General features: G+C 38.9%; 1 protein-coding gene across 1 annotated transcript in view; it reads left to right on the forward strand.

The window, feature by feature from the left end:
* The window catches only part of ARHGAP20 (Rho GTPase activating protein 20), a 128,886-nt gene that overhangs the window by 98,809 nt on the left and 9,745 nt on the right, over nt 1-20,332 (forward strand). Inside the window, exons 8-11 of the mRNA XM_021696426.1 lie at nt 1,379-1,445; nt 3,740-3,928; nt 17,439-17,617; nt 18,988-19,149. Of these exons, the coding sequence (XP_021552101.1) occupies nt 1,379-1,445; nt 3,740-3,928; nt 17,439-17,617; nt 18,988-19,149 (597 nt within the window). The remainder of the gene's footprint in view (nt 1-1,378; nt 1,446-3,739; nt 3,929-17,438; nt 17,618-18,987; nt 19,150-20,332) is intronic.

Consider the following 20,332-nt stretch of genomic DNA (forward strand, 5'->3'; position numbering starts at 1 on the left):
AGAGAAATCAGACTTTAGGGTAAGAAATCTGATTTTTTTTTTTTTTTTTAGAAATCTGATTTCTTAAATTTAATAGTATATTTAAGCTATAATTAGATTTATATACACTGGGTAAAACAGGCACTTCTGCATTGATTTCTAAGCTTATGTGTTTATGTCTTGGAAAGAAAGTGTGTAGTTTAAGGAAAAGGAAGGAAGATTAATTAATGACATGACTCATTTATGCTTTTCCTTTGAAAAAAGTGATCCATCTCCTGAGACCAAAAATATTTATATTCATTATAATTAAGAATTGAGGCTATTTGGTTATACTGTTTTGTTCTAAGGGATTATTACAGTGTTTTCAGACACTACAAAAAAAAAAAGAAAGGATTTTCATTAGATTGCTTGCTCTCCCTATTTGCAATAAAATGTTTTGAGTAGAGGATGGGGAGGGAAGTGACAAACAGAGTAGGGGAGGGCACCAGAGGCTATTCTCCACAGCCAGGATCTTCCATTATAAGGTCAGGACAATGATTTTTAATAAAAAATAAATAAAGGCAGGAATATTTAATATTGCCAATCTCTTCTAGCCTCATTTAAAACATTTTTACTTTATCCTCTCCTAGAGGATGCAGCAAAGTCTACATAATTTAGTATTATTTCTTTCAAGTAAGATTTTTAGTATTGCTGGGCTCTAATTCTGCTGGTGAACAATTGCATTGTTTTCTATGGCTAGGCCTATTCTCTAGACAGAATTCGTGTCCTTTCTGTTCCCAGGACTGGACTTGCCCAAAATAAAACCAGTGTAGACTGTGCCAGCTACCTATCTCGTCAGAGCCTCTCGGTCATTCTCCTTCTGCTCAGAAATAGCTGAGCTAATAATCAGCCTCTGAGATTTTACTTTTTCATCACAGACACAGTACTGTTTTGGCTTTCTGGATAACAAGGATGTCTTTGCAGGGGCTTGTTGGAGATTTAAGTCCAGTAATCTCTGAGAAGTCCAGAGACATAGCAGAAATCAGGACTCTAAAGAAGAGATTAATCTTTTAGAAAACCAGGACATTTCTTTTTGCTTTGTAAAGAGACCTATAATTTTGAGTTCTGTGGGCTACCCATAATTGTGAGGGCCTGCTTCCATTGCAGTCTATGGATCCCTTGTCATCACTAGGGGAAAAGGGCAGGACTCCTGAGTCCTCTGCTAGGGATGAGAAAGGGGAATATAGGTTGTAGCAATTAGCACTGCCATCTTCAAAAACTGTATCCACCCCCATGAACCTGAATAGCATTTATATCATCTCCACTTTTTTCAAAACATAAAAGTGCCAAAAAAAAAAAAATGTATCCTTATTCAGTTACCAAACATGAAAGAATTATTATTACTTCTTTTATCCCCAAGGGCTCTGAGAGAGATTACCAGTTATGGGTCAATTCTGGCAAAGAAGAAGCACCATACCCACTTATTGGTAAGTTCCTTCAAAAATCTAAGATGGGATTGTATTTTAATTATGATTGTAAATGTCTCAGAGAATTGGTCATGTGGTCCTAAATGTAAGCACCATCAAATATTAAATCTCATATATCTATCTATTCATTCGATACTTACCTATCAACCATTTCCTAAGTGTTAGACAAATACTGTCTCTTGATTCAAGCAGCTAATGGTACAGTTAGTTGAGAAGAGCAATATAAATTTCCGTTTCTATTTTTTCACTTTACAAACAGAGCTATTTTGCAAACCTTTTTAAATTTTTTTTCTATAAGAAACCAATATGTATTGGTATTCCCTTTCCCTATACATTTATTTTTCACATTCAATTCTTGAATTTCCTGTTCCCTTTCCTCCCTACTACATTGCCTCTTTGGAAGACTATCTGTAATCCAGTCATGCCTCTTAATTGATCAATGCGTATTCAAAACCTGTCCTAGGCATCATAATGAAAATGAGATTAACCCATTTAGAGTCCTAAAAATATTCACTGACTTATCAGCTAGTTACTATTTCGGGACTTTGCTATTTCTCTAGACAGATTTTCCAGCATTTGTTCTGAGGAATTATTGGTAAAAAGATTACATCTCACCTTGTTTAAATTATTCAGCTAAAAAATACATCTTGATCAGTAAGGTCACTCCGTGTGGTTAACAGAAATAGAGCAATTAAAATAAGGGACAGTATCTGTCGCAGATCTTGAGATGATGACAGTAATAATGATGAAGATGATGATTTCCGCTAATAATTTTTAAATACTCACTATCTGCCCCATACTGTGCAGAGCATATTATATGCATTATCTCATGTAACCCTTTCATTTACCTGGGAGATCACTACTGTGTAATTCAGAGTGTTTCAAGTGATCTGAATAATCTAAGACCAAACCTTTCTGTAAAATATATATTCTCAGACTTAAAGTAAGCTGTCATGTACATAGCTGAGGCCAAAATTCACCGCATTTCTGGTTTCTTTTTTAATGTTGTCATTTTTGTCAAAATCAGTGAGCAACCAAGTTGTGATGAAAAAATACTTAGTTAAAATATATAATTGTTTTCATAAAATATATTAATTAAAACTATTTAGATGGTAGCTTTTGGGCTTTAAAACAGCTTCCAGCTTCATTGCTAACTCACTAAAAGAAGAAAGTATCCATGGGACCTGATTTAGCAGCAATTCTCCATCGTATATTTCAGTGTGCCTTGGAAACTTCAATTGTAGTTTAGCTGCTGGCTTTTTTTTTTTTTTGGCCTTAATCCCTGAAGCAGCTGTAATGCTCGATATTATTGGAACATTGATATTGTGTACCTCTGTCAGATGGAAAGGAAAGGGAAGAGTTCACAGGGTTACATTCAGTGATAAATTAGGAATAGAAGAGAACTTACTCTCTGTACTTAAAAAAAAAAAGGCAAATCTATAGCACAGTAGTACTTGAAGGTTTAAGTTAAGAAAATGCAATCACTGAAAATACTAAAGAGCAAAAAGTCATGTTGCAGTCGGATGTCCAGGGTTTAGTTTTTCTAGTTTGCAGATTACTTTTTGAATCCTTTTTCTGTGTTTCCGGTGCCCTGCAGTCTTCCTTCTGATTATTGCCTGTGAACACCACCCTCAGAGGGCAGCAGTGGGAGGGAAGCATAAATCAAACCAACTAGTCCTGATGCTCTGGATTTGTAACTCTGATGATCTAACTAATAACTAATGAAATGTCTTTTTCAGACGAACATCTTGTGTTCAATAATAGTGATGCTTGAAATACATAGATAGCTTTTTGCCCTTACTATTTAAATTATGTTAACCATTAAAGTTCACTTACTTGATTCTTATCACTGTGTGGTAAGTAGGGTAAATATTTTAAACCGTAGATTTAAGGCTGAGAGATGTCAAGGATTTGCTGAAGATTTACAGATATATTAGTGTCAAAGGAGAACTAGAGTACCTTTAAATAGTCCTGGGTACGAACATAGGAAAAGTCAGCATACTGCAACTCACAGACTAATCTGTGCATTCCAAAGAAGATATTCTTTAAAGATTTTTTTTCTTTTTGCGTTTTTTCTGCACCCCCTCCCCACCACCTGCTTAAAACTACTTTGATAGGGCCACCTGCATCATGCAGTGGTCTCCAAGTGTAGGAGCATGCACAGTAATCAGTCAACAAAAGGATTCTTTATTTCCGAAGTCCCAGGAGCAAATTGCAGTGTATTCTAGTATGTAGCACACATGCTCACAGCGCCAGTCAGCCCAAAGTCTACATTTAGATTTTTCTCTGTGTAGGGCATGAATATCCCTATGGAATTAAAATGAGCCATCTTCGAGACACTCTGCTCCTGGCACAGGGATCGAAGGACACCAGCACGCCTTCCAACCTCCAGGAGTCCTTCCTCATGGAACAGCTGCCCCGAGAGATGCAGTGCCAGTTCATCCTGAAGCCCAGCCGCCTGGCTGCAGCCCCGCAACTAAGTGGTGAGTCACTTCTCCTTCATGGAGCCTTTTTTTAGCAAAAGTTTTTATTCTTGAAAACAAAGTTAATACAAAGGCAAAGACCCCAACTTCTAGCCAGATGAGATATTATTTTCTTTTTAATTTGCTGAGTGTTTTGAAGGGTAAGATGGAGTTTTAGAAGATAATTTTATAAATCAGCAGTAGGCGTGATTGACTTGGAACCAGCAGCGGGTAGCGGTACAGTCTGTTTCTTCTTTCTTCACTCTTCCTTCCCCTTTAACCTTATGCTCACTGCAAAGTGCAAGGCGCTAGGCCGCGCTGCAGGTGCTTCAATGCCTTCTTTGTACTGTAGTATGTTGCACTGTGTGTCCCCCTAAATGGTCACATTGTAAGCAGGAGCCTGTTGGTGATGAGAGTCAGGACACTGTGATGCCTTGCGTGGATATGGATAAGTCTGGGAAAACTGAGATGATTTCCACAGAAATCTCTGCTTGGTCTACTAATCTAATCTGAATTCCCTGTGAGTATAGCCATCTCTTTTACCCACTCCATAATAAAGACTCTGGAATGATAAAATGATATTCAGCATAAGAGGACCATTATTTACCCTAACCCAAGTTTGAGCTTTAAGCCCTCAGTCTGAAAGTGAGACTGTACAGGAAATAGGAAATGTATCGTCCGGGTAGTGTGAGTGGAGTAGCAGAAAATTGATGTTGCATGTCCGTGGCCGCCTTTGTCACCTTGAACCAGCTGGGGGATCCCGTGAACGTGGCCGCTCTTTCATCGGCATTCCCCCGCACAGGCACACTCCCCCCGTCAACTCGGTGCTGATAACCTAGACTCCAGCTTGATAGTTTACCGAAGTCCTCCGTCAGGACTGCACCATCTTGCCAGCAGAGCTGTAAAAGCTGCACGTGCACCAGTCAGCTTCTCTCCCAGGATGGCAAACCGAGTCCTGGGGACTCTGAGGCTGTTTCCTCACATCTTTGGGCCATTTTGAAGGGGTGTTATAGAGACATTATAGTTGTCCATCCACTAATGTGTGAGCTCCGTGAAGGCAGGTATTTTGGTCTGTCTTGTTCACTGCTGTATTCCCAGCACCTGGAACCATGCTTGACATATATAAGTAAGTACTCAGTAAATATTTGTAAGATGAATTTATTAATAGGTCGGTTGTTACTGTTCTTTAAAGATACAAAAGGAACATTCCCTGTATAACTAAGTTGAGAATATTTTATTCTTCTACCTTTATACTCGGGTTTTTCAAAACTGTTTCTTTGTGTCCCTTGTCAATTTTACTTTAATTAATTTGACCAATAATCAGGATTCAAAAATCCTAAAGGTTTTACCCAATTTTGCCAATGACTTGCTTAATTAAATTGTAGGTACTCTCTGTTTATTAATCCTTTCTTCCTATTGGAAGTTAAGATAATAAGGGTTGCAGCTCTAAGATGGGAAATAGGATCAGGGATGGCGTAATTATAGAACAATGGTGCCTACATAGCTGGACATCAGTCACCTGTTACAGGTGAACCAGCTCTGTATTTTTTTTTTTAAAGATTTTATTTATTCATTTGAGAGACAATGAGATAGAGAGAGAGCATGAGAGGGGCGAAGGTCAGAGGGAGAAGCAGACTCCCTGCCGAGCAGGGAGCCCGATGCGGGACTCGATCCCGGGACTCCAGGATCATGACCTGAGCCGAAGGCAGTCGCCCAACCAACTGAGCCACCCAGGCGCCCGTATTTTTTTAATACATAAGATTTTGATGAACAGCTGCTTTGGAAACCACTAATTTAAATCAGGAATCAGCAGACTTTTTCTGTAAAGGACCATAGAGTAAACTTTGCAGGTTGAGAAACAAAATCGAGGAAATTATGTAGGTACTTATATGACAAAAGAGAAAACAAATTTCCACTCATTTTTTTATTGATTATATTTAATATATAGTAATAATTGAGTGCAACTTCATGTAATACAGGTCTAGTAATGAGAAGAATTGAATTCTTCTGGGGGAATAACATTTTGCATAATTGGAATACCAAGTTCATAATTGAATGCAAAATGTTCTGATCTGTAATAAGATTTTATATATTTTATCATCTTTGAAAATATCTTTTCACATAGGTAGTGCCAAATACTGATATAATTTTATTTGAGCATATTCTCCTTTTTGAAGGCTTTTGTGGAATTTTGTTAGATTATTCTTTGGTGTTTGGTTTTTAGCATGTCATTAGGCAGAAGCTCCTTGATTGCACAGTTAAAGGATCTTGAAATATGGAAATTTCCTTTGCACTTGCATTGAGGTCGGTAAAATATCACTGGAACTATAGTTTGAGCTCAGAAAATATATCTGCTACAAATTTGTGTAAGAATGAAGACCTTGCTTCTTCTAACTTTTGACAGGATGAGAACTGTAAAAACAGTTCGACATTACTCTTGTGATTAAATGTCAGCTGTTTCAAAATGAACCTTTCAAAAGTTTTATATGTAAGCATTTTTTTGCCTGTAATTTAGGTTGAATTCATTAAGAAACATCAAATTTGCAGTAAAAACTAATTTCCAAAGCCATTCACCACTAGGAAAATCTTCTCATTCAAAAAAATTTCAATCTCAGCCCTAAGTTCAAAGATCACTATAAAACTTTACCCCTGCTGAGCCATTGAGCTGCTATGTGATAGCACAGGTCAGGGTCTTCAGCTTCTGTTTCTGAAAGAAATTCACAGAAATGGCAGTGGGTAAGTCCAGGAGAGTGAATGAAGTTTACTGTTGACAGTACTGATCCAGTAACACCTATCGGGTCTTAACACCTATCAGGTCTGACCTACCAGATGCAAATATTTCCCACACAGTACTGCCGATGAATAATACAATGAATAACCATAGGCATTAAACACTACATTTTCACAAGCTTTGTAAATTTGTCAAATTATATCTTTTTCTGCTCCACACACTTTGACCACCATAGCAGATTCCACTTCAGGTTGTACTATTAATTTCTCAAATTCTTTGAAAATATTCTCACCTATAGTTGTTCCATGCAGACTAGTCAAGGCTAATACCTCAGTCACTTCAAACAAAGCACTGACTTCTCAAATAAACAAATGAGTAGTACTGGTAACATTTGCCAACTAATCAAAAACCAAGGATAGTGGCTTGAAATAATTTGTCTTGTTTTTTAGTTTCCTATTAATATTACTGGGAATGTCCTCAACTATTCAAGCAGCTGTTCTCACCATAAGGTTAATAGTCTTTTTTTTTTTTTTAAGATCTATTTATTTATTAGAGAGAGAGCGTGCACATGCACAAGTCGGGGGAGGAGCAGAGGGGTGGAATCTTCAAGCAGACTCCCTGCTGAGTGCAGAGCCAGATGTGGGGCTCAGTCCCACAGTCCATGAGATCACAACCCGAGCCAAAACCAAGAGTCAGATGCTTAACTGACTGAGCCACCCAGGTGCCCCAGAAGGCTAATAGTCTTGTCTAGTTTCTCTGTACACATCTCTTCATCTACTGCAAGCACACAAAATTTAAGCAGCTCCCCATTGGTAAATGGCTTTCCTTGCATTACTAACAATGAGCCACTTAGAAACTGACTTTTGTTGGAACCTCATTTTTGTTTTGTTTTGTTTTTTTATTTTGGGGAAGAAATTCTGCCATGCTGAAATAGTTCATTTTAAATATCCTGAATTCTTATAATCAATACTTAATTCTGAGTTGGGAATATTGTGATGAGTTCTTGGTATGATAATGTCAACATATAAATGTCAACATTTACCACCGCTGTTATATTATTGCATGATTAGCACAATACTTGCCATTTATTACAACAACAAAGTCATCCGCATGGCTCTGTGCCTTAAAAGCTCAACACTAGACATGACAGGTTAATAAGAAATTAAAAATTTTACAGTATCAGGATATACAAGGGACTCAAAACACTATCCAGATATAAATGTGTCACTGTAGTTTGCCTTTATTGAGCAGCAGTGCGAAGCAATGGGAGCAACACTGATGGTCTTTGTCACAACTACTCAGCTCTGCCATTGAGCATGAAGTGAAAGCAGCCATGGACAATACTTCGTAAATGAATGAATGTAGCTGTGTTCCAACAAGATTGTTATAGGTAGTAGTAAAATTTGAATTTTGTGTAATTTTTATGTGTCACTGAATATTCTTCTTTTGATTTTTTTTCAACCTTTCAAAAATGTGAAAACCTTGCAGGCTATCCAAAGAGAGGTGACAGGCCAGATTTGGCCCATGGAGCATAGTTTGCTGCCCTCAGATGTGGAATTTTCTCAAATGCTTTTTCTATGTCTATTGAAATGATCATATGATTTTTATCCTTCATTTTGGTAATATGGTGTATCACATTGATTGATTTGCCAATGTTGAACCATCCTTGCATCCTTGGAATAATTTGAACATGGTGTGTGATCCTTCTGATGTATTGTTCAGTTTGGTTTGCTAATATAGGCTTGAGATTTTTGCATCTATGTTCTTTAGGGATATTGGCCTGTAATTTTCTTTCTTGTGTCTTTGTCTGGTTTTGATATCAGGGTAGTGCTGGCCTTTTAAAATGAATTTGACAGTGTTCCTTCCTATTCTATCTTTTGGAAGAGTTTGAGAAGGATTTGTATTAATTCCTCTTTGCATATTTGGTTGATTTCCCCAGGTAAGCCATTTGATCCTGGACTTTTGTTTGTCGGGAGGATTTTAATTACTGTTTCAATCTCCTTACTAGTAACTGGTCTTTTAGATTTTCTATTTCTTCCATTTTCAGGTTTGTAAGGTTGTATGTTTCGAGGAATTTATCCATTTCCCCTAGGGTGTCCAATTTGTTGGTGTATAATTTTTTATAGTAGTCTCATTGTCTTTTGTATTTTTTGTAGTATCAGCTGTAACGTCTCCTCTTTCTTTTCTCATTTTATTTATTTGAGCCTTCTCTTTTTCTTGGTGAGCTAGCTAAAGATTTGTCAATTTTCTTTATCTTTTCAAAGAAGCAGCTCTTGGTTTTCATTGGTTTTTCTCTTGTCACTCTAGTCTCAGTTTCATTTACTGCTGCTCCGATCTTTGTTATTTCCTTCCTTCTACTGACTTTGGGCTTTGTTTATTCTTCTTCTAGTTCCTTGAAGTGTAAAGTTGGGTGGTTTATTTTAGATTTTTCCTATTTCATGGGATAGGCATTTATTTCTATGAACTTGCCTCTTAGAACTGCTTTTGCTGCATCGCGTAAGTTTTGGTATGTTGTATTTCCATTTTTATTTGTCTCAAGGTATTTTTTATTTTTATTTTAAATTTTTTTGAAATTTAAGTGGTTGTTTAATCTTCACATATCTGTGAATTTTCCAGTTTTCTTTTTATAATTGATTTCTAGTTTCATACCATCATGGTCAGAAAACGTGCTTGATATGACTTCACCTTCTTAAATTTGTTAAGACCACTTTTGTGGCCTAATACATGATCTCTCCTGGAGAATTTTTCCATTTACACTTGAGAAGAATGTGTGTTCTGTTCTGTTTGGATGGCGTGCTCTGTATGTATGTTAAGTCCCTCTGGTCTACCATGTCATTTAAGGCCAGTGTTCCCTTACTGATTTTTGGTCTGAATGATCTGTCCATTGATGTAAGTGGGGTGTCAAAGTCTCCTACTATTATTATGTTGTTATCTACTTAATTCCTTTAGGTCTGTTAGTATTTTCTTTATGTATTTATGTGCTCCTATTTTGGGTGTATAAATATTTACAAATGTTATATCCTTTTGTGGATTGACCTCTTTATCATTATGTAATGCCCTTCTTTGCCTCTTATTACAGACTTTGTTTTATAGTCTATTTTGTCCAATGTGATATAAGGATAGCTTCTCTAGCTCTCATTTGGTTCCCATTTGCATGGAATATCTTTTTCTATGCCTTCATTTTCAGTCTCTGTATGTCCTTAAGTCTGAAGTGAGTCTCTTAGAGGTCGCATATGGATGACTTTTGTGGATTTTTTTCTTTTTTTATCCATTGAGCCACTCTATGTTTTCTACTCTAAGTGGAGCTTTTAGTCCATTTACATTTAAAGTAATTATTGATAAATATGTGCTTCATACCATTTTTTAATTTTTTTCTGGCTGTTTTGTGGTTCCTCTGTTCCTTTCTTCTTTTCAGGCTCTCTTCCTTTGTGGTTTGATGATTTTCTTTAGTGGTATGCTTCATGATTCCTTTCTCATTTATCTTTTGTGTATCTACTCTGGGTTTTTGTTTGGTGGTTACCACGAGGCTTACATATAACAAAATTATAACATTCTAGTTTAAGTTGATATTAAGTTTGGACACTTTCGGAAGCTCTACATTTTTACTCTACCCCTGCTGTGTTTTATGTTTTTGATGTGACATTTTACATCTTTTTATCATGTGTAACCCTTAACTAATTATTGTAGTTAGTCATTTTTACTACTTTTGTCTTTTAACCTTCATACTAGCTTTACAAGTGAATAATCCACTGTCTTATTATATGTTTACCATTACCATTGGGAGTTATATTTTTATATGTTACTAATTAGTTATCACTAATTAGTGCCCTTTCTTTTCAACTTGAAGAAGTCCCTTTAACATTTCTTGTAAGGCTGGTTTAGTAGTGATCAACTCCTTTAGTTCTTGCTTTTCAGGAAAACTCTTTATCTCTTCTTTAATTCTGAATGATCACTTCACTATGTAGTGTATTCTTCCTTGGAAATTTTTTCTTTCAGCACTTCAAATATATCACGCTAGTCTTTCTAGGCTGCAGAGTTTCTACTGAAAAATCAAAGAGTCTTAAGGGAGTTCCCTTGTATGTAGCGAGTTGTTTTTCTCTTGATGCTATTAAGATCTCCCCCTTGTCTTTAACTTACAGCATTTTAATTATAATGTGTCTTGGTATGGGTCTCTTTGGATTCATCTTCTTTGGAACTCTCTGGGATTCCTGGATCTGGGTGTCTCTTTCTTTCCACAGCTTAGGGAAGTTTTCAGTCATTATTTCTTCACTTAAGCTTTCTGCCCCTTTCTCTCTTTCTTCTCCGTTTGGGAATCCTAAAATGCAAATGTTAGTCTGCTTGATATTGTCCCATAAGGCCCTTTAACTGTCTTTACTCTTTTTTCATTCCTGTTTCTTTTTGCTGCTCACATCAGGTAAGTTCCTCTGCCCGGTTTTCAGGTTCACTGATCCTTTCTTCTACTTCCTCTATTCTGCTGTTGAACCCTTCTACTGTGTTTTTTTAGTTCCGTTTCTATACTCTTCAGCTCTGTGATTTCTGCTTAGAACTTTCCTGTATTTTCTCTCTTTTTGAAGTTCTGTGTTTATCCATTCTTCTCCTGAGTTCAGTGAGCATCTTAATGGCCATTACTTTGAACTCTTTATCATTATTTATCTCCACTTCGTTAAGGTTTTTTTTGAGGTTTTATCTTTTCTTTTGTTTTTAATATATTCCTGTGTTTCTTCATTTTGCTTAACTCTCTATACAAGTTTCTATACATTAAATGAAGTAGTTACCTCTCCCAGTCTGGAAGGGTTGGCCTTGTGTAGGAGATGAACCTTAACATTCAACCCTGCCCTGGCTCTTGGTTATCTCTCAAACCTTTATGATTGTACAAGAAGCCTATTTTATCATTAATGGCTCCCAGTAATTGAGGGTGTGCCAAGACCAGTCAGTGTTCCAAAGGGGAGGATCTCATTCAGCAGCTAGATTTAAGCTGATTGGAAGCCAGACCCCCAGGCAGCAGCTTTTAAAGAATGCAAATATATGCAGTCCTGTGGGACCACAAACGTACACCCTGCTGGTCCCTAGAGCTAGACCATCTGAAGGTGTCCCCTGGGCATCAGTAGCAAAAGTCAGGGCTCCAGATGCATGTATAAGCTTCTTTCTGGGAGATAGTGGTGACCTGTAGGGAAGCAGAGGGGAAGTGCAGAGATGGTGTCTCCTGTCCTATGTTCCCTGAGAACACCTTCATAGCCTCTAGATGTGTGCCAAATCTGAAGCTACCCCCTAAAGCTGAATCTCCAGGACGGGCAAGTAGGCCTCTTTCACAGAAAGAATGGGGGTATGTTTTCAGTCTGCTGCCTGCGGTGCCCTGGGTGTGGTAGTCTGCCAAGAACTGTGTCTGACTATTACAGTTTCATGGGACCCAGAAATGCAGGTCCCCTTGGCCTCCAGTACCAGGTAATCATTGGGCATCCCCAGGGAGATAGCCACAAAAACTGGTCACCAGATGTGTATATCTCTGGGAGATACTAGCACTTGAGCAAGCAGAGGGAGAACAGATGGTGTCCACTGGTTGGAACAAAGCAGAGGGGGAGTGCAAAGATGGCACTTGCCCAAAAAGGGGGAAAAAAGGAAAAAGAAAAATAAGATAAGAAAGAAAGAAGAAAAAGGTAAAGAGAAATAAAAAGAAAAATTAAAAAAGAGGGGAAAGTATGGCACCTGCCAGCTTTAGTTAGGCAGAGGGAAAGCGTAGAAGATGGTGCCTGCTAGAAAGGAATATATATATATATATGTATATATATATATATATATATATATATATATATATTATAAAATCTACATATATAACATACATACTGTTAGCTTTAGCAAGGTAGACAGAGACCAAGAAGCTTCCATCCCCAGAGAGTATCACAATGGGTCCTTACCCCTCAGACCAATGCTTTAAAATTAGGAAATGAGTCTCTTTCACATAAAGTCTGGGTGCTTTTCAAAGAGCTGCTTCTACACTAGGCTGTGGGTCCAGTGAGTCTGCATATGGGCCTTTCAAGAACCGTTCCTCAGTTCGGCACAACCCTGTGGGTCTCATGGATGACAACCCTGGTGGTTGTCAAAACCATATATTTGGGGGCTCATCTCTCAGGCTCCAGCCAGTCTTACAAGTTAGGATGTCTCATGTGGGGCACAAACCCTTTATTCCTCAGGGAGAAGCTCCAGGTTTTGAATTTCCTCCCAATTGTGGATCACCATGTCACGGGGCGGTGGGGGGCGGGGGGGAGGAGTTTATGGTGAGATTGTATCTCAGCCCTTCCTACCCACTTTGGTGTGGTTTCCTTCTCACTTGCCCAGTATGAAGGTGTTGCTGCACCAGTTTTTAGGGTTTTTTAGAGGAAGTGGTTCCATATATAGCTGTACACTAGATGCGTCCATGGGAGGAGGTGAGTTCAGATTCTTCGTACATTTCCACCCTGCTAGAATTTTTTTTTATTTAAATTCAATTAGCCAACGTATAGTACATCATTAGTCTCAGGTGTAGAGTTCAGTTGCATATAACACCGAATGCTCATCACATCATGTGCCTTCCTTCATGCCCATCACACAGTTACCCCAGCCCCCCATTCACCTCCCCTCTAGCAACCCTCAGTATGTTCCCTATAGTTAACAGTCTCTCATGGTTTGTCTCCCTCTCTGATTTCTTCCCATTGAGTTTTCTCTCCCTTCCCTTATGATCCTCTGTGCTGTTTCTTATATTCCACATATGAGTGAAACCACATGATAATTGTTTCTCTGACTTACTTCACTCAGCATAATACCCTCCAGTTCCATCTACCTTGACTGATGTAAGTGGTAAGATTTCATCCTTTTTTTTTTTTTTAAAGATTTTATTCATTTATTTGAGAGAATGAGAGAGAGCAAGCACATGAGAGGGGGGAGGGTCAGAGGGAGAAGCAGACTCCCCGCCGAGCAGGGAGCCCGATGCGGGACTCGATCCAGGGACTCCAGGACCATGACCTGAGCCGAAGGCAGCCGCCCAACCAACCGAGCCACCCAGGCGCCCAAGATTTCATCCTTTTGATGGCTGAGTAATATTCCATTACACACACACACACACACACACATACACACCCCACATCTTCTTTATCCATTCATCTGTCAGTGGACATCTGGGCTCTTTCCACAGTTTGAGGTGCCTGTGGCCATTCTTTTCACTACATTTGTATCTTTGGGGTAAATACCTAGTAATGCAATTGCTGGGTCATAGGGTAGCCCTATTTTTTACTTTTGGAGGAGCCTCCATACTATTTCCCAGAGTGGCTGCACCAGCTTGCATTCCCACCAACAGTGTAAGAGGGTTCCCCTTTCTCTGCATCCTCGCCAACATTGGTTGTTTCCTGTCTTGTTAATTTTAGCCATTCTGACTGGTGTGAGGTGGTATCTCATTGTGGTTTTGATTTGTATTTCCCTAACGACAAGTTCCATCTTAATAGAATTTCTGATTAAGGTTTTTTAAATTATTTTTCTATAATAATCTATAAGCACAAACTTTTAAGAATCGTAACTTCTAACATTCAGATCCCTAATTTAAGCATGAAGAAACACTAACTTGAATCTTGCCAGGATTGTTTAGTAAAGCTAGATTTATATAAATTTAGTTTCCTCTACAATTACATCTCCCTTGTATTTTTTATAGTAGTAGCATGTTTTTTCATCAGCCTTTGACATTTAGAAAGTAAGAGCTATGCACTGATAGCTCTGCAAGAAAATAACTTTAATGAAATTTTTTTCTCTCGGTCCCAGAGTGAACATGAACTTTAAACTTGAATGTTGTACATAACAAAGGGCATGGCTGCAGCTGAAAACATTTATAATGAAGTACAGGACTCAATTTCTACTTTATCCTCTGTCAACAGTCCTAGGATAGCTGGGTATATAGCTTTATGATGAAGCATTTTTCCTAAGATGTGTGTGAAGGCTAAAAAGTCAAATCTGATAGTATTAGAAATAATGAAACCAGGTTAAATGCAAGGAAACTAGACTGAGTACAACTACTCAACATACATATTAAACGAACATTTGCAGATTGACATTGGTAAACACAGGAACCTCCCTCCTGGGTTTAAGAATGGGTTTCGTTTCCTCTGTTTTTTAAAATGGCAAAGATTGGGAATGTCAGGGCAGGAAGTGCTTTAGTTAAGCAGTCTGGTGGTATTCCTTTCTGTCTGCACATTTCCCAAAGGGTGTTTCACTAAATGGAGAATGGATTTGAGGAGAGGGTCCTCTTTGTGGGGAGGAGATGGATGTCTTCGCAGTTTTAACGAAGACTGCTGTGACCCATACCCTTGCAAAGTAGTACTTCAATGTATGTTATCCTTCTTAATCCTTTTAATAAGGCTTTGAGATATAGATCATATTCTCACTTTAAAGTTGACAAAACAGGTGAAGTAACTTGCCCACATAAATATCTGAACCAGGAGTCTAACTGGACTCCTGACTCCAGAGCTTTATTACCTGGATGTGCGTACACTGATGATGCGCTTACTGTATTCTGAGGAAGCCAAAGGCGGATGATAGTCTGAAGGCCGTTTGGTAAGATGTTACTTATTTGATTGTCTCCCCACAACTTGGCTTTTGTGGTATTTGGTTCAAGTTGGTTACTCTGAGGAAATAAAATGCTAAGGGACATTAGAGTCAAACAATATAAAACACTTGTATAAAACTCTTATTTGAAATTAGCATCTGACACTCATGACCCTTTCCACCCTGAAAAGATAATCTCCTTCAGTGTCCCATTGTTAGGGACTGTTGCCCCCTGAATATCACTGTGGTAGCTTGTGGGCTGTCGCCGCCACACAGCAGAGTTTGATGACTAATTCCCACGCACCGTCACTGGAGAAAATAGTGTCTGATCTCATGTTGGCACCACCTCAAAGTTATACCACCTCGCATCTCACTTCTGTTCGTCTTAATCACAAGCCGTTTTGAACCTGCCTCACACATGTGTGCTTCGGGGGGCCAGCCAGAGATGTGGGCAGAATTTACACACAAAATCTGGGGCCCCCACTATGCATTTTTTTCCTCCTTTCTGGGATTTTACACACACACACACACACACACACGCACATACACACACACACTTTCCAGCTGCTGTGGTTACCTCCATCTCCATTCTGTACTTTTTCAAGCCAGTGAGAGTGCAGGTTTCTCCAGATTGTAGTGACCCTCCCACCCAGGAGCCTGTCCTCAGGCTAAAAGCTCTAAGACTGGGAAACAGCCTGCACCATGCCATTCCCTCTTGCAAGTATCGAACTTTTACCTCCAGTACCCACCTTATTCTGGTCACTCTTTGATGCCTTTAGGTAGGCTTTTGTAGTTTCAAATTTCATCTAGAGTTTAATTTGTTATCAGTGTGTATGTGCTGGGGGCCTAGAGGATGGCAGCGGAGGGGTCCAAAAGAACTTTAGAGAGCTGTCTTTTTAAGTATCAAATCCTGTGCAAATCCATCAACTTTCATGTTAAAATTAGATACAGATGACATCAAAAATGTTTTAGCACTATGATCTCACAAAATAATGATTCACTGTCGACCTGTCTTCTGCCTATTTTGTTCATGCTGTCCCTTTCCATCTAAATCTCTCCTCAATTCAATTACTGCCTGAGAATGATTTATTGAGTACTTACAAGGTGCAAGCCACGATGTCAGGTGCTCTGTTGAAATTTTGTTCATTCAGAATCCAAATCAAATGCAAATGCCTCCAGGATCACTCCCTCCCTCTTAATGGGTAGATGTGCTTTACCGTTCTTCTAAATGCCTTTGGTGCTTTGCCCTTCCCTTGCTTTTCTCCCCACCATCACCAGACCTGTTCCCCCATTAGATTATAAACTTCATTATGGCAAGGACAAGTCTCACTCATGTTTGCACCCATCCATGCTGCCTTAAACATGCTTTTTAATGTCAAGAATAAAAAGTTAACTTAAGGGGCACCTGGGTGGCTCAGTCGTTAAGCGTCTGCCTTCGGCTCAGGTCATGATCCCAGGGTCCTGGGATCGAGCCCCGCATCGGGCTCCCTGCTCCATGGGAAGCCTGCTTCTGCCTCTCCCGCTCCCCCTGCTTGTGTTCCCTCTCTCGCTGTGTTTCTCTCTGTTAAATAAATAAATAAATCTTTAAAAAAAAAAGTTAACTTAAAAAAAGTCTTTGCAGTTGGAAAGAAGGGGAGATGGTAGAATTGTAGAACATTAGCTTCCTGTCTTTGTTTTCAGCAGTAGAGAGGGACATCATGTAATAAAGCATTATTTGTTTCTAGAGAACATCTAATAAAGACAACTCTTGGTTTTTTCTTCCCTCTTCCTTCTCTTCTTCCTTCTTGCCTTTCTCCTCTCTTTCTCCCTCCTCCTTTTCCTCCCTCTTCCCTTCTTTTTCTCACCATTTAACTGTGGTCTGATTTTAATCTTTAACTTCTTAGTATGTCTCGTCTCATTTTAAAATGGGATAATATATGTGTTGGTATGAAACACCTTTTACTTTAAGTTATTACAGTAAAGAGAGGCTTTTCTTTGCCTTTGAAAATTCAGTGCCAAAACTCAAACAGACCAGTGATGTTCCAAAAATGGGACGGAGAATAATCCAAATATTTGACTTTTCCTTAAGTTATAAAATATTACCGTGAAATTTCTTAGATTGAATTGTCAGTAACGAAGGACATCTATAAGCATTTTTCTCTTTGAACCATAGTAATGAATATCCTGTAAATTGGAAACTATAAAAATAAGACTAAGTGAATTAAAATAGTTGTCCTAATAATCTCACTTCTTCCTTAGATTCAGGTCAGAAGACATTTAAAAGGAGACGATCTATCATAAACTGGGCCTTCTGGCGTGGTTCTAGCACTCATCTGGATAACTTGCCCATGTCGCCAACATCTCCTATGCCAGGCCAGCTCTTTGGAGTCTCTCTCCCAGATATTTGTGAGAATGACAATCTGCCTAAACCTGTCTTGGTGAGTCTCGTTTTGGCCTGTGACACTAATGGGAAAGGAGAACCCTGGGAGGTAACCTCTTCTTAAATGGAAAAATTGTAGACACGGTTTTGGCTTTGGCTGAGAATATTATTATTACTTCAAAGGAAAAAAATCTGATTAAGCTATTGCAGAATCCTAAGGGAGACATAATGGGGAGAGATCATGTAGGCTGCTGGTGTCAGGAAGGAGCCACATAAGCCTGCTCAGATAAATCAGAGTTTGGCTCTGTAGGCAGAGTCCACACTGGAGTCCCGTTATCCCCCGCATTTCTCTCACAGCCTTTCAGGAACTCTGCATTGTTCTGGAAGCCTCCTTTAATCACTCTAGAAGCAGAAACTACTCTTTCTTGTACTTTTTAAAAATCTGACGTGTGTCTTATGTGTATTTCAGGTGTTTACACTTGTACATCCTCTGGCATTTAGTTACCTTTCATAATAGAACAGGTCAAATGAAACCACTGAGTTTGTACTGTGTCCTTGATTTATGAAATGATTGCTGCTCAGCAGCATCCACTGAGCATTCCGTATCCTGCAAGCACTGTACTGGACAGACGGGACTTGACCCTACATCATGCTCTGACACATGCCGCCCGCTCCCCTCGCCGCTTTCGTGCTCACCCTGCACAGTGGATTGAGCATTTATTATCGCTACCACCATCCCTACTTTACACATTTAAAAGGCCTCAAGTTTTCCAAAGTTCACAGAGTAAATATGTGCCATAACTAGGTTTCAGATCCCTTGGGTTGCTTGTCCCCAGCACCCATTCTCCTTCCTACACCACAGGCAGAGGACATTTCTTTGCTAGAAAGAAAGCAAAATGAAAGATTGATCACAGTGCAGTGGAGTGGAGAAAGCTCCCTGGAAGAGGTGACTTTTTTAGCCTGATTTTAAAAGAATGAAGTAAATACAGGAAGTAGAATGAGGTATGGAGTCACATAAAAAGAAAGACAAACAAGTGGAGAATGAGTCTGCAAGAATATCTCCATATTTGGAGGAAAGAGTCCAAATTAGAGAATAATAGGAAAAGAGGAGTGAGGGAAGGAGGGACACAAGTTTACAGGGACCTTGACGCAATCAGAGAAAGTTTATTTTAAAGTGTTGGTTCATTGAACAAAAGACAGTCCCATTAAAGTAAAATGTTTTAGACGTTGAATATAGCAAGAATAAGTAGGGGAAAGAGATTTAGAGATACCAAGACACAAACGGACTTCCGTCCTTGCAGCAGCCCCTCCTTCAGTGCTTTTCCCCTGGGACACCCCAGCCTCTGGCGGCCAGAGAGGGCAAGTAGGTCTTCCCCTGCTTGTATCTGTGAAGTGCCATTTTGGTTTTTTCCTTTGCTTTCCTTATAGGATATGCTTTTCTTTCTTAATCAAAAAGGACCCCTCACAAAAGGGATCTTCAGACAATCGGCCAATGTGAAATCCTGCAGAGAGCTAAAAGAGAAACTGAATTCTGGAGTTGAAGTACACCTAGACTGTGAATCTGTTTTTGTGATAGCGTCTGTCTTAAAGGTAGGAAAGGTTCTCCTTTCATCTGCCCCACAGTGGAGCTCAGGAAAGAGACCACTGGTTTCTCTCATTACAACATTTTTCCCAGCTGCAAAGAACCATCATGGATTTAGAATCTAAAAAGTGTTAAAAACAAAAACAAAAACTTCACAAAATCAGCATTGGCCTTTAAAAGCCCCTGCCAATGATATGGCATGTCAGATATGCTTTTTAAATTTTTTCATCCCACGCCACTCTCATCTTCACTCTGCCACCCCATACAAAAAAAAAAAAAAAAAAATTAAACTAAATTAAAAATAAAGCACACACAGCATATTTACCAAAATAAACATCCTGATTGTGATGACTTCTTCACAATCTCATTACCTTCCTAATAAAGGCAAATTTTCAAAAATAAACTTGTATTAAACTTTGAAATAGAGTTTATCATAATAAACATTTGCCTAACAACTAAAACAAAAAATTGCTCACTGAGACCACTGAAAATTCCATTCACTTATACAATCATCATGCCTTCCCCTGTCCCCTAGTGCCTTTTTAAAGTAAAAGCAGAGTAGGAATGACTCCAACATCTGGGTCTTTTCTAAAACCCTTACCACATTTGGCATTTTTTATGATTCTTACCCTTTACCCCATGGTTACTTAACTCACATCCATAGCTGAGTTAGAACTCTTCTAAAATGTTTTCCTCCTCACATTCTTGAAAATGCCTCACATGTTTTGAAAACCTAGAGTCAGAACCAGCTTTTAGCAGAGGTTTCAACCCCAGCCATAGCTTCTGCAGACCTGTCTCAGGCTCCCATCTCCCAGCCCCGTTGGAATGCACCAGGGCCAGGGGTGGAGGAAAACATGGTGAAGATGACCCTTGCATGTCTCTCCTCCTGCTCAGCTGCTTACAGAATCTTACTTCATGACTTGATGAATGATCAGATGTTTCCTGGCAAATGAGCCATGTCTGCTCTTAACCCCTGCTGTAAACTTTTGCAATAAAGTATCAGTCAAAAAAATGGAGATCTGGAGCTAGGCTCATCTAATCTATTTTGCCCAGGGTTTGTGACTACTCTTCAGTTCTGAAATACAATAAAGATATGTACGGTGTGCTTAGCCAGATGTATGTGTGGATATATGTGCACAATGAATTTTTCTTTTTTTTCCTTCATATAACTAGGCTTTTTCCCATCTCTTA

The sequence above is a fragment of the Neomonachus schauinslandi genome, chromosome 11, assembly GCF_002201575.2.
Source record: "Neomonachus schauinslandi chromosome 11, ASM220157v2, whole genome shotgun sequence".
NCBI classification, from domain to species: domain Eukaryota; kingdom Metazoa; phylum Chordata; class Mammalia; order Carnivora; family Phocidae; genus Neomonachus; species Neomonachus schauinslandi.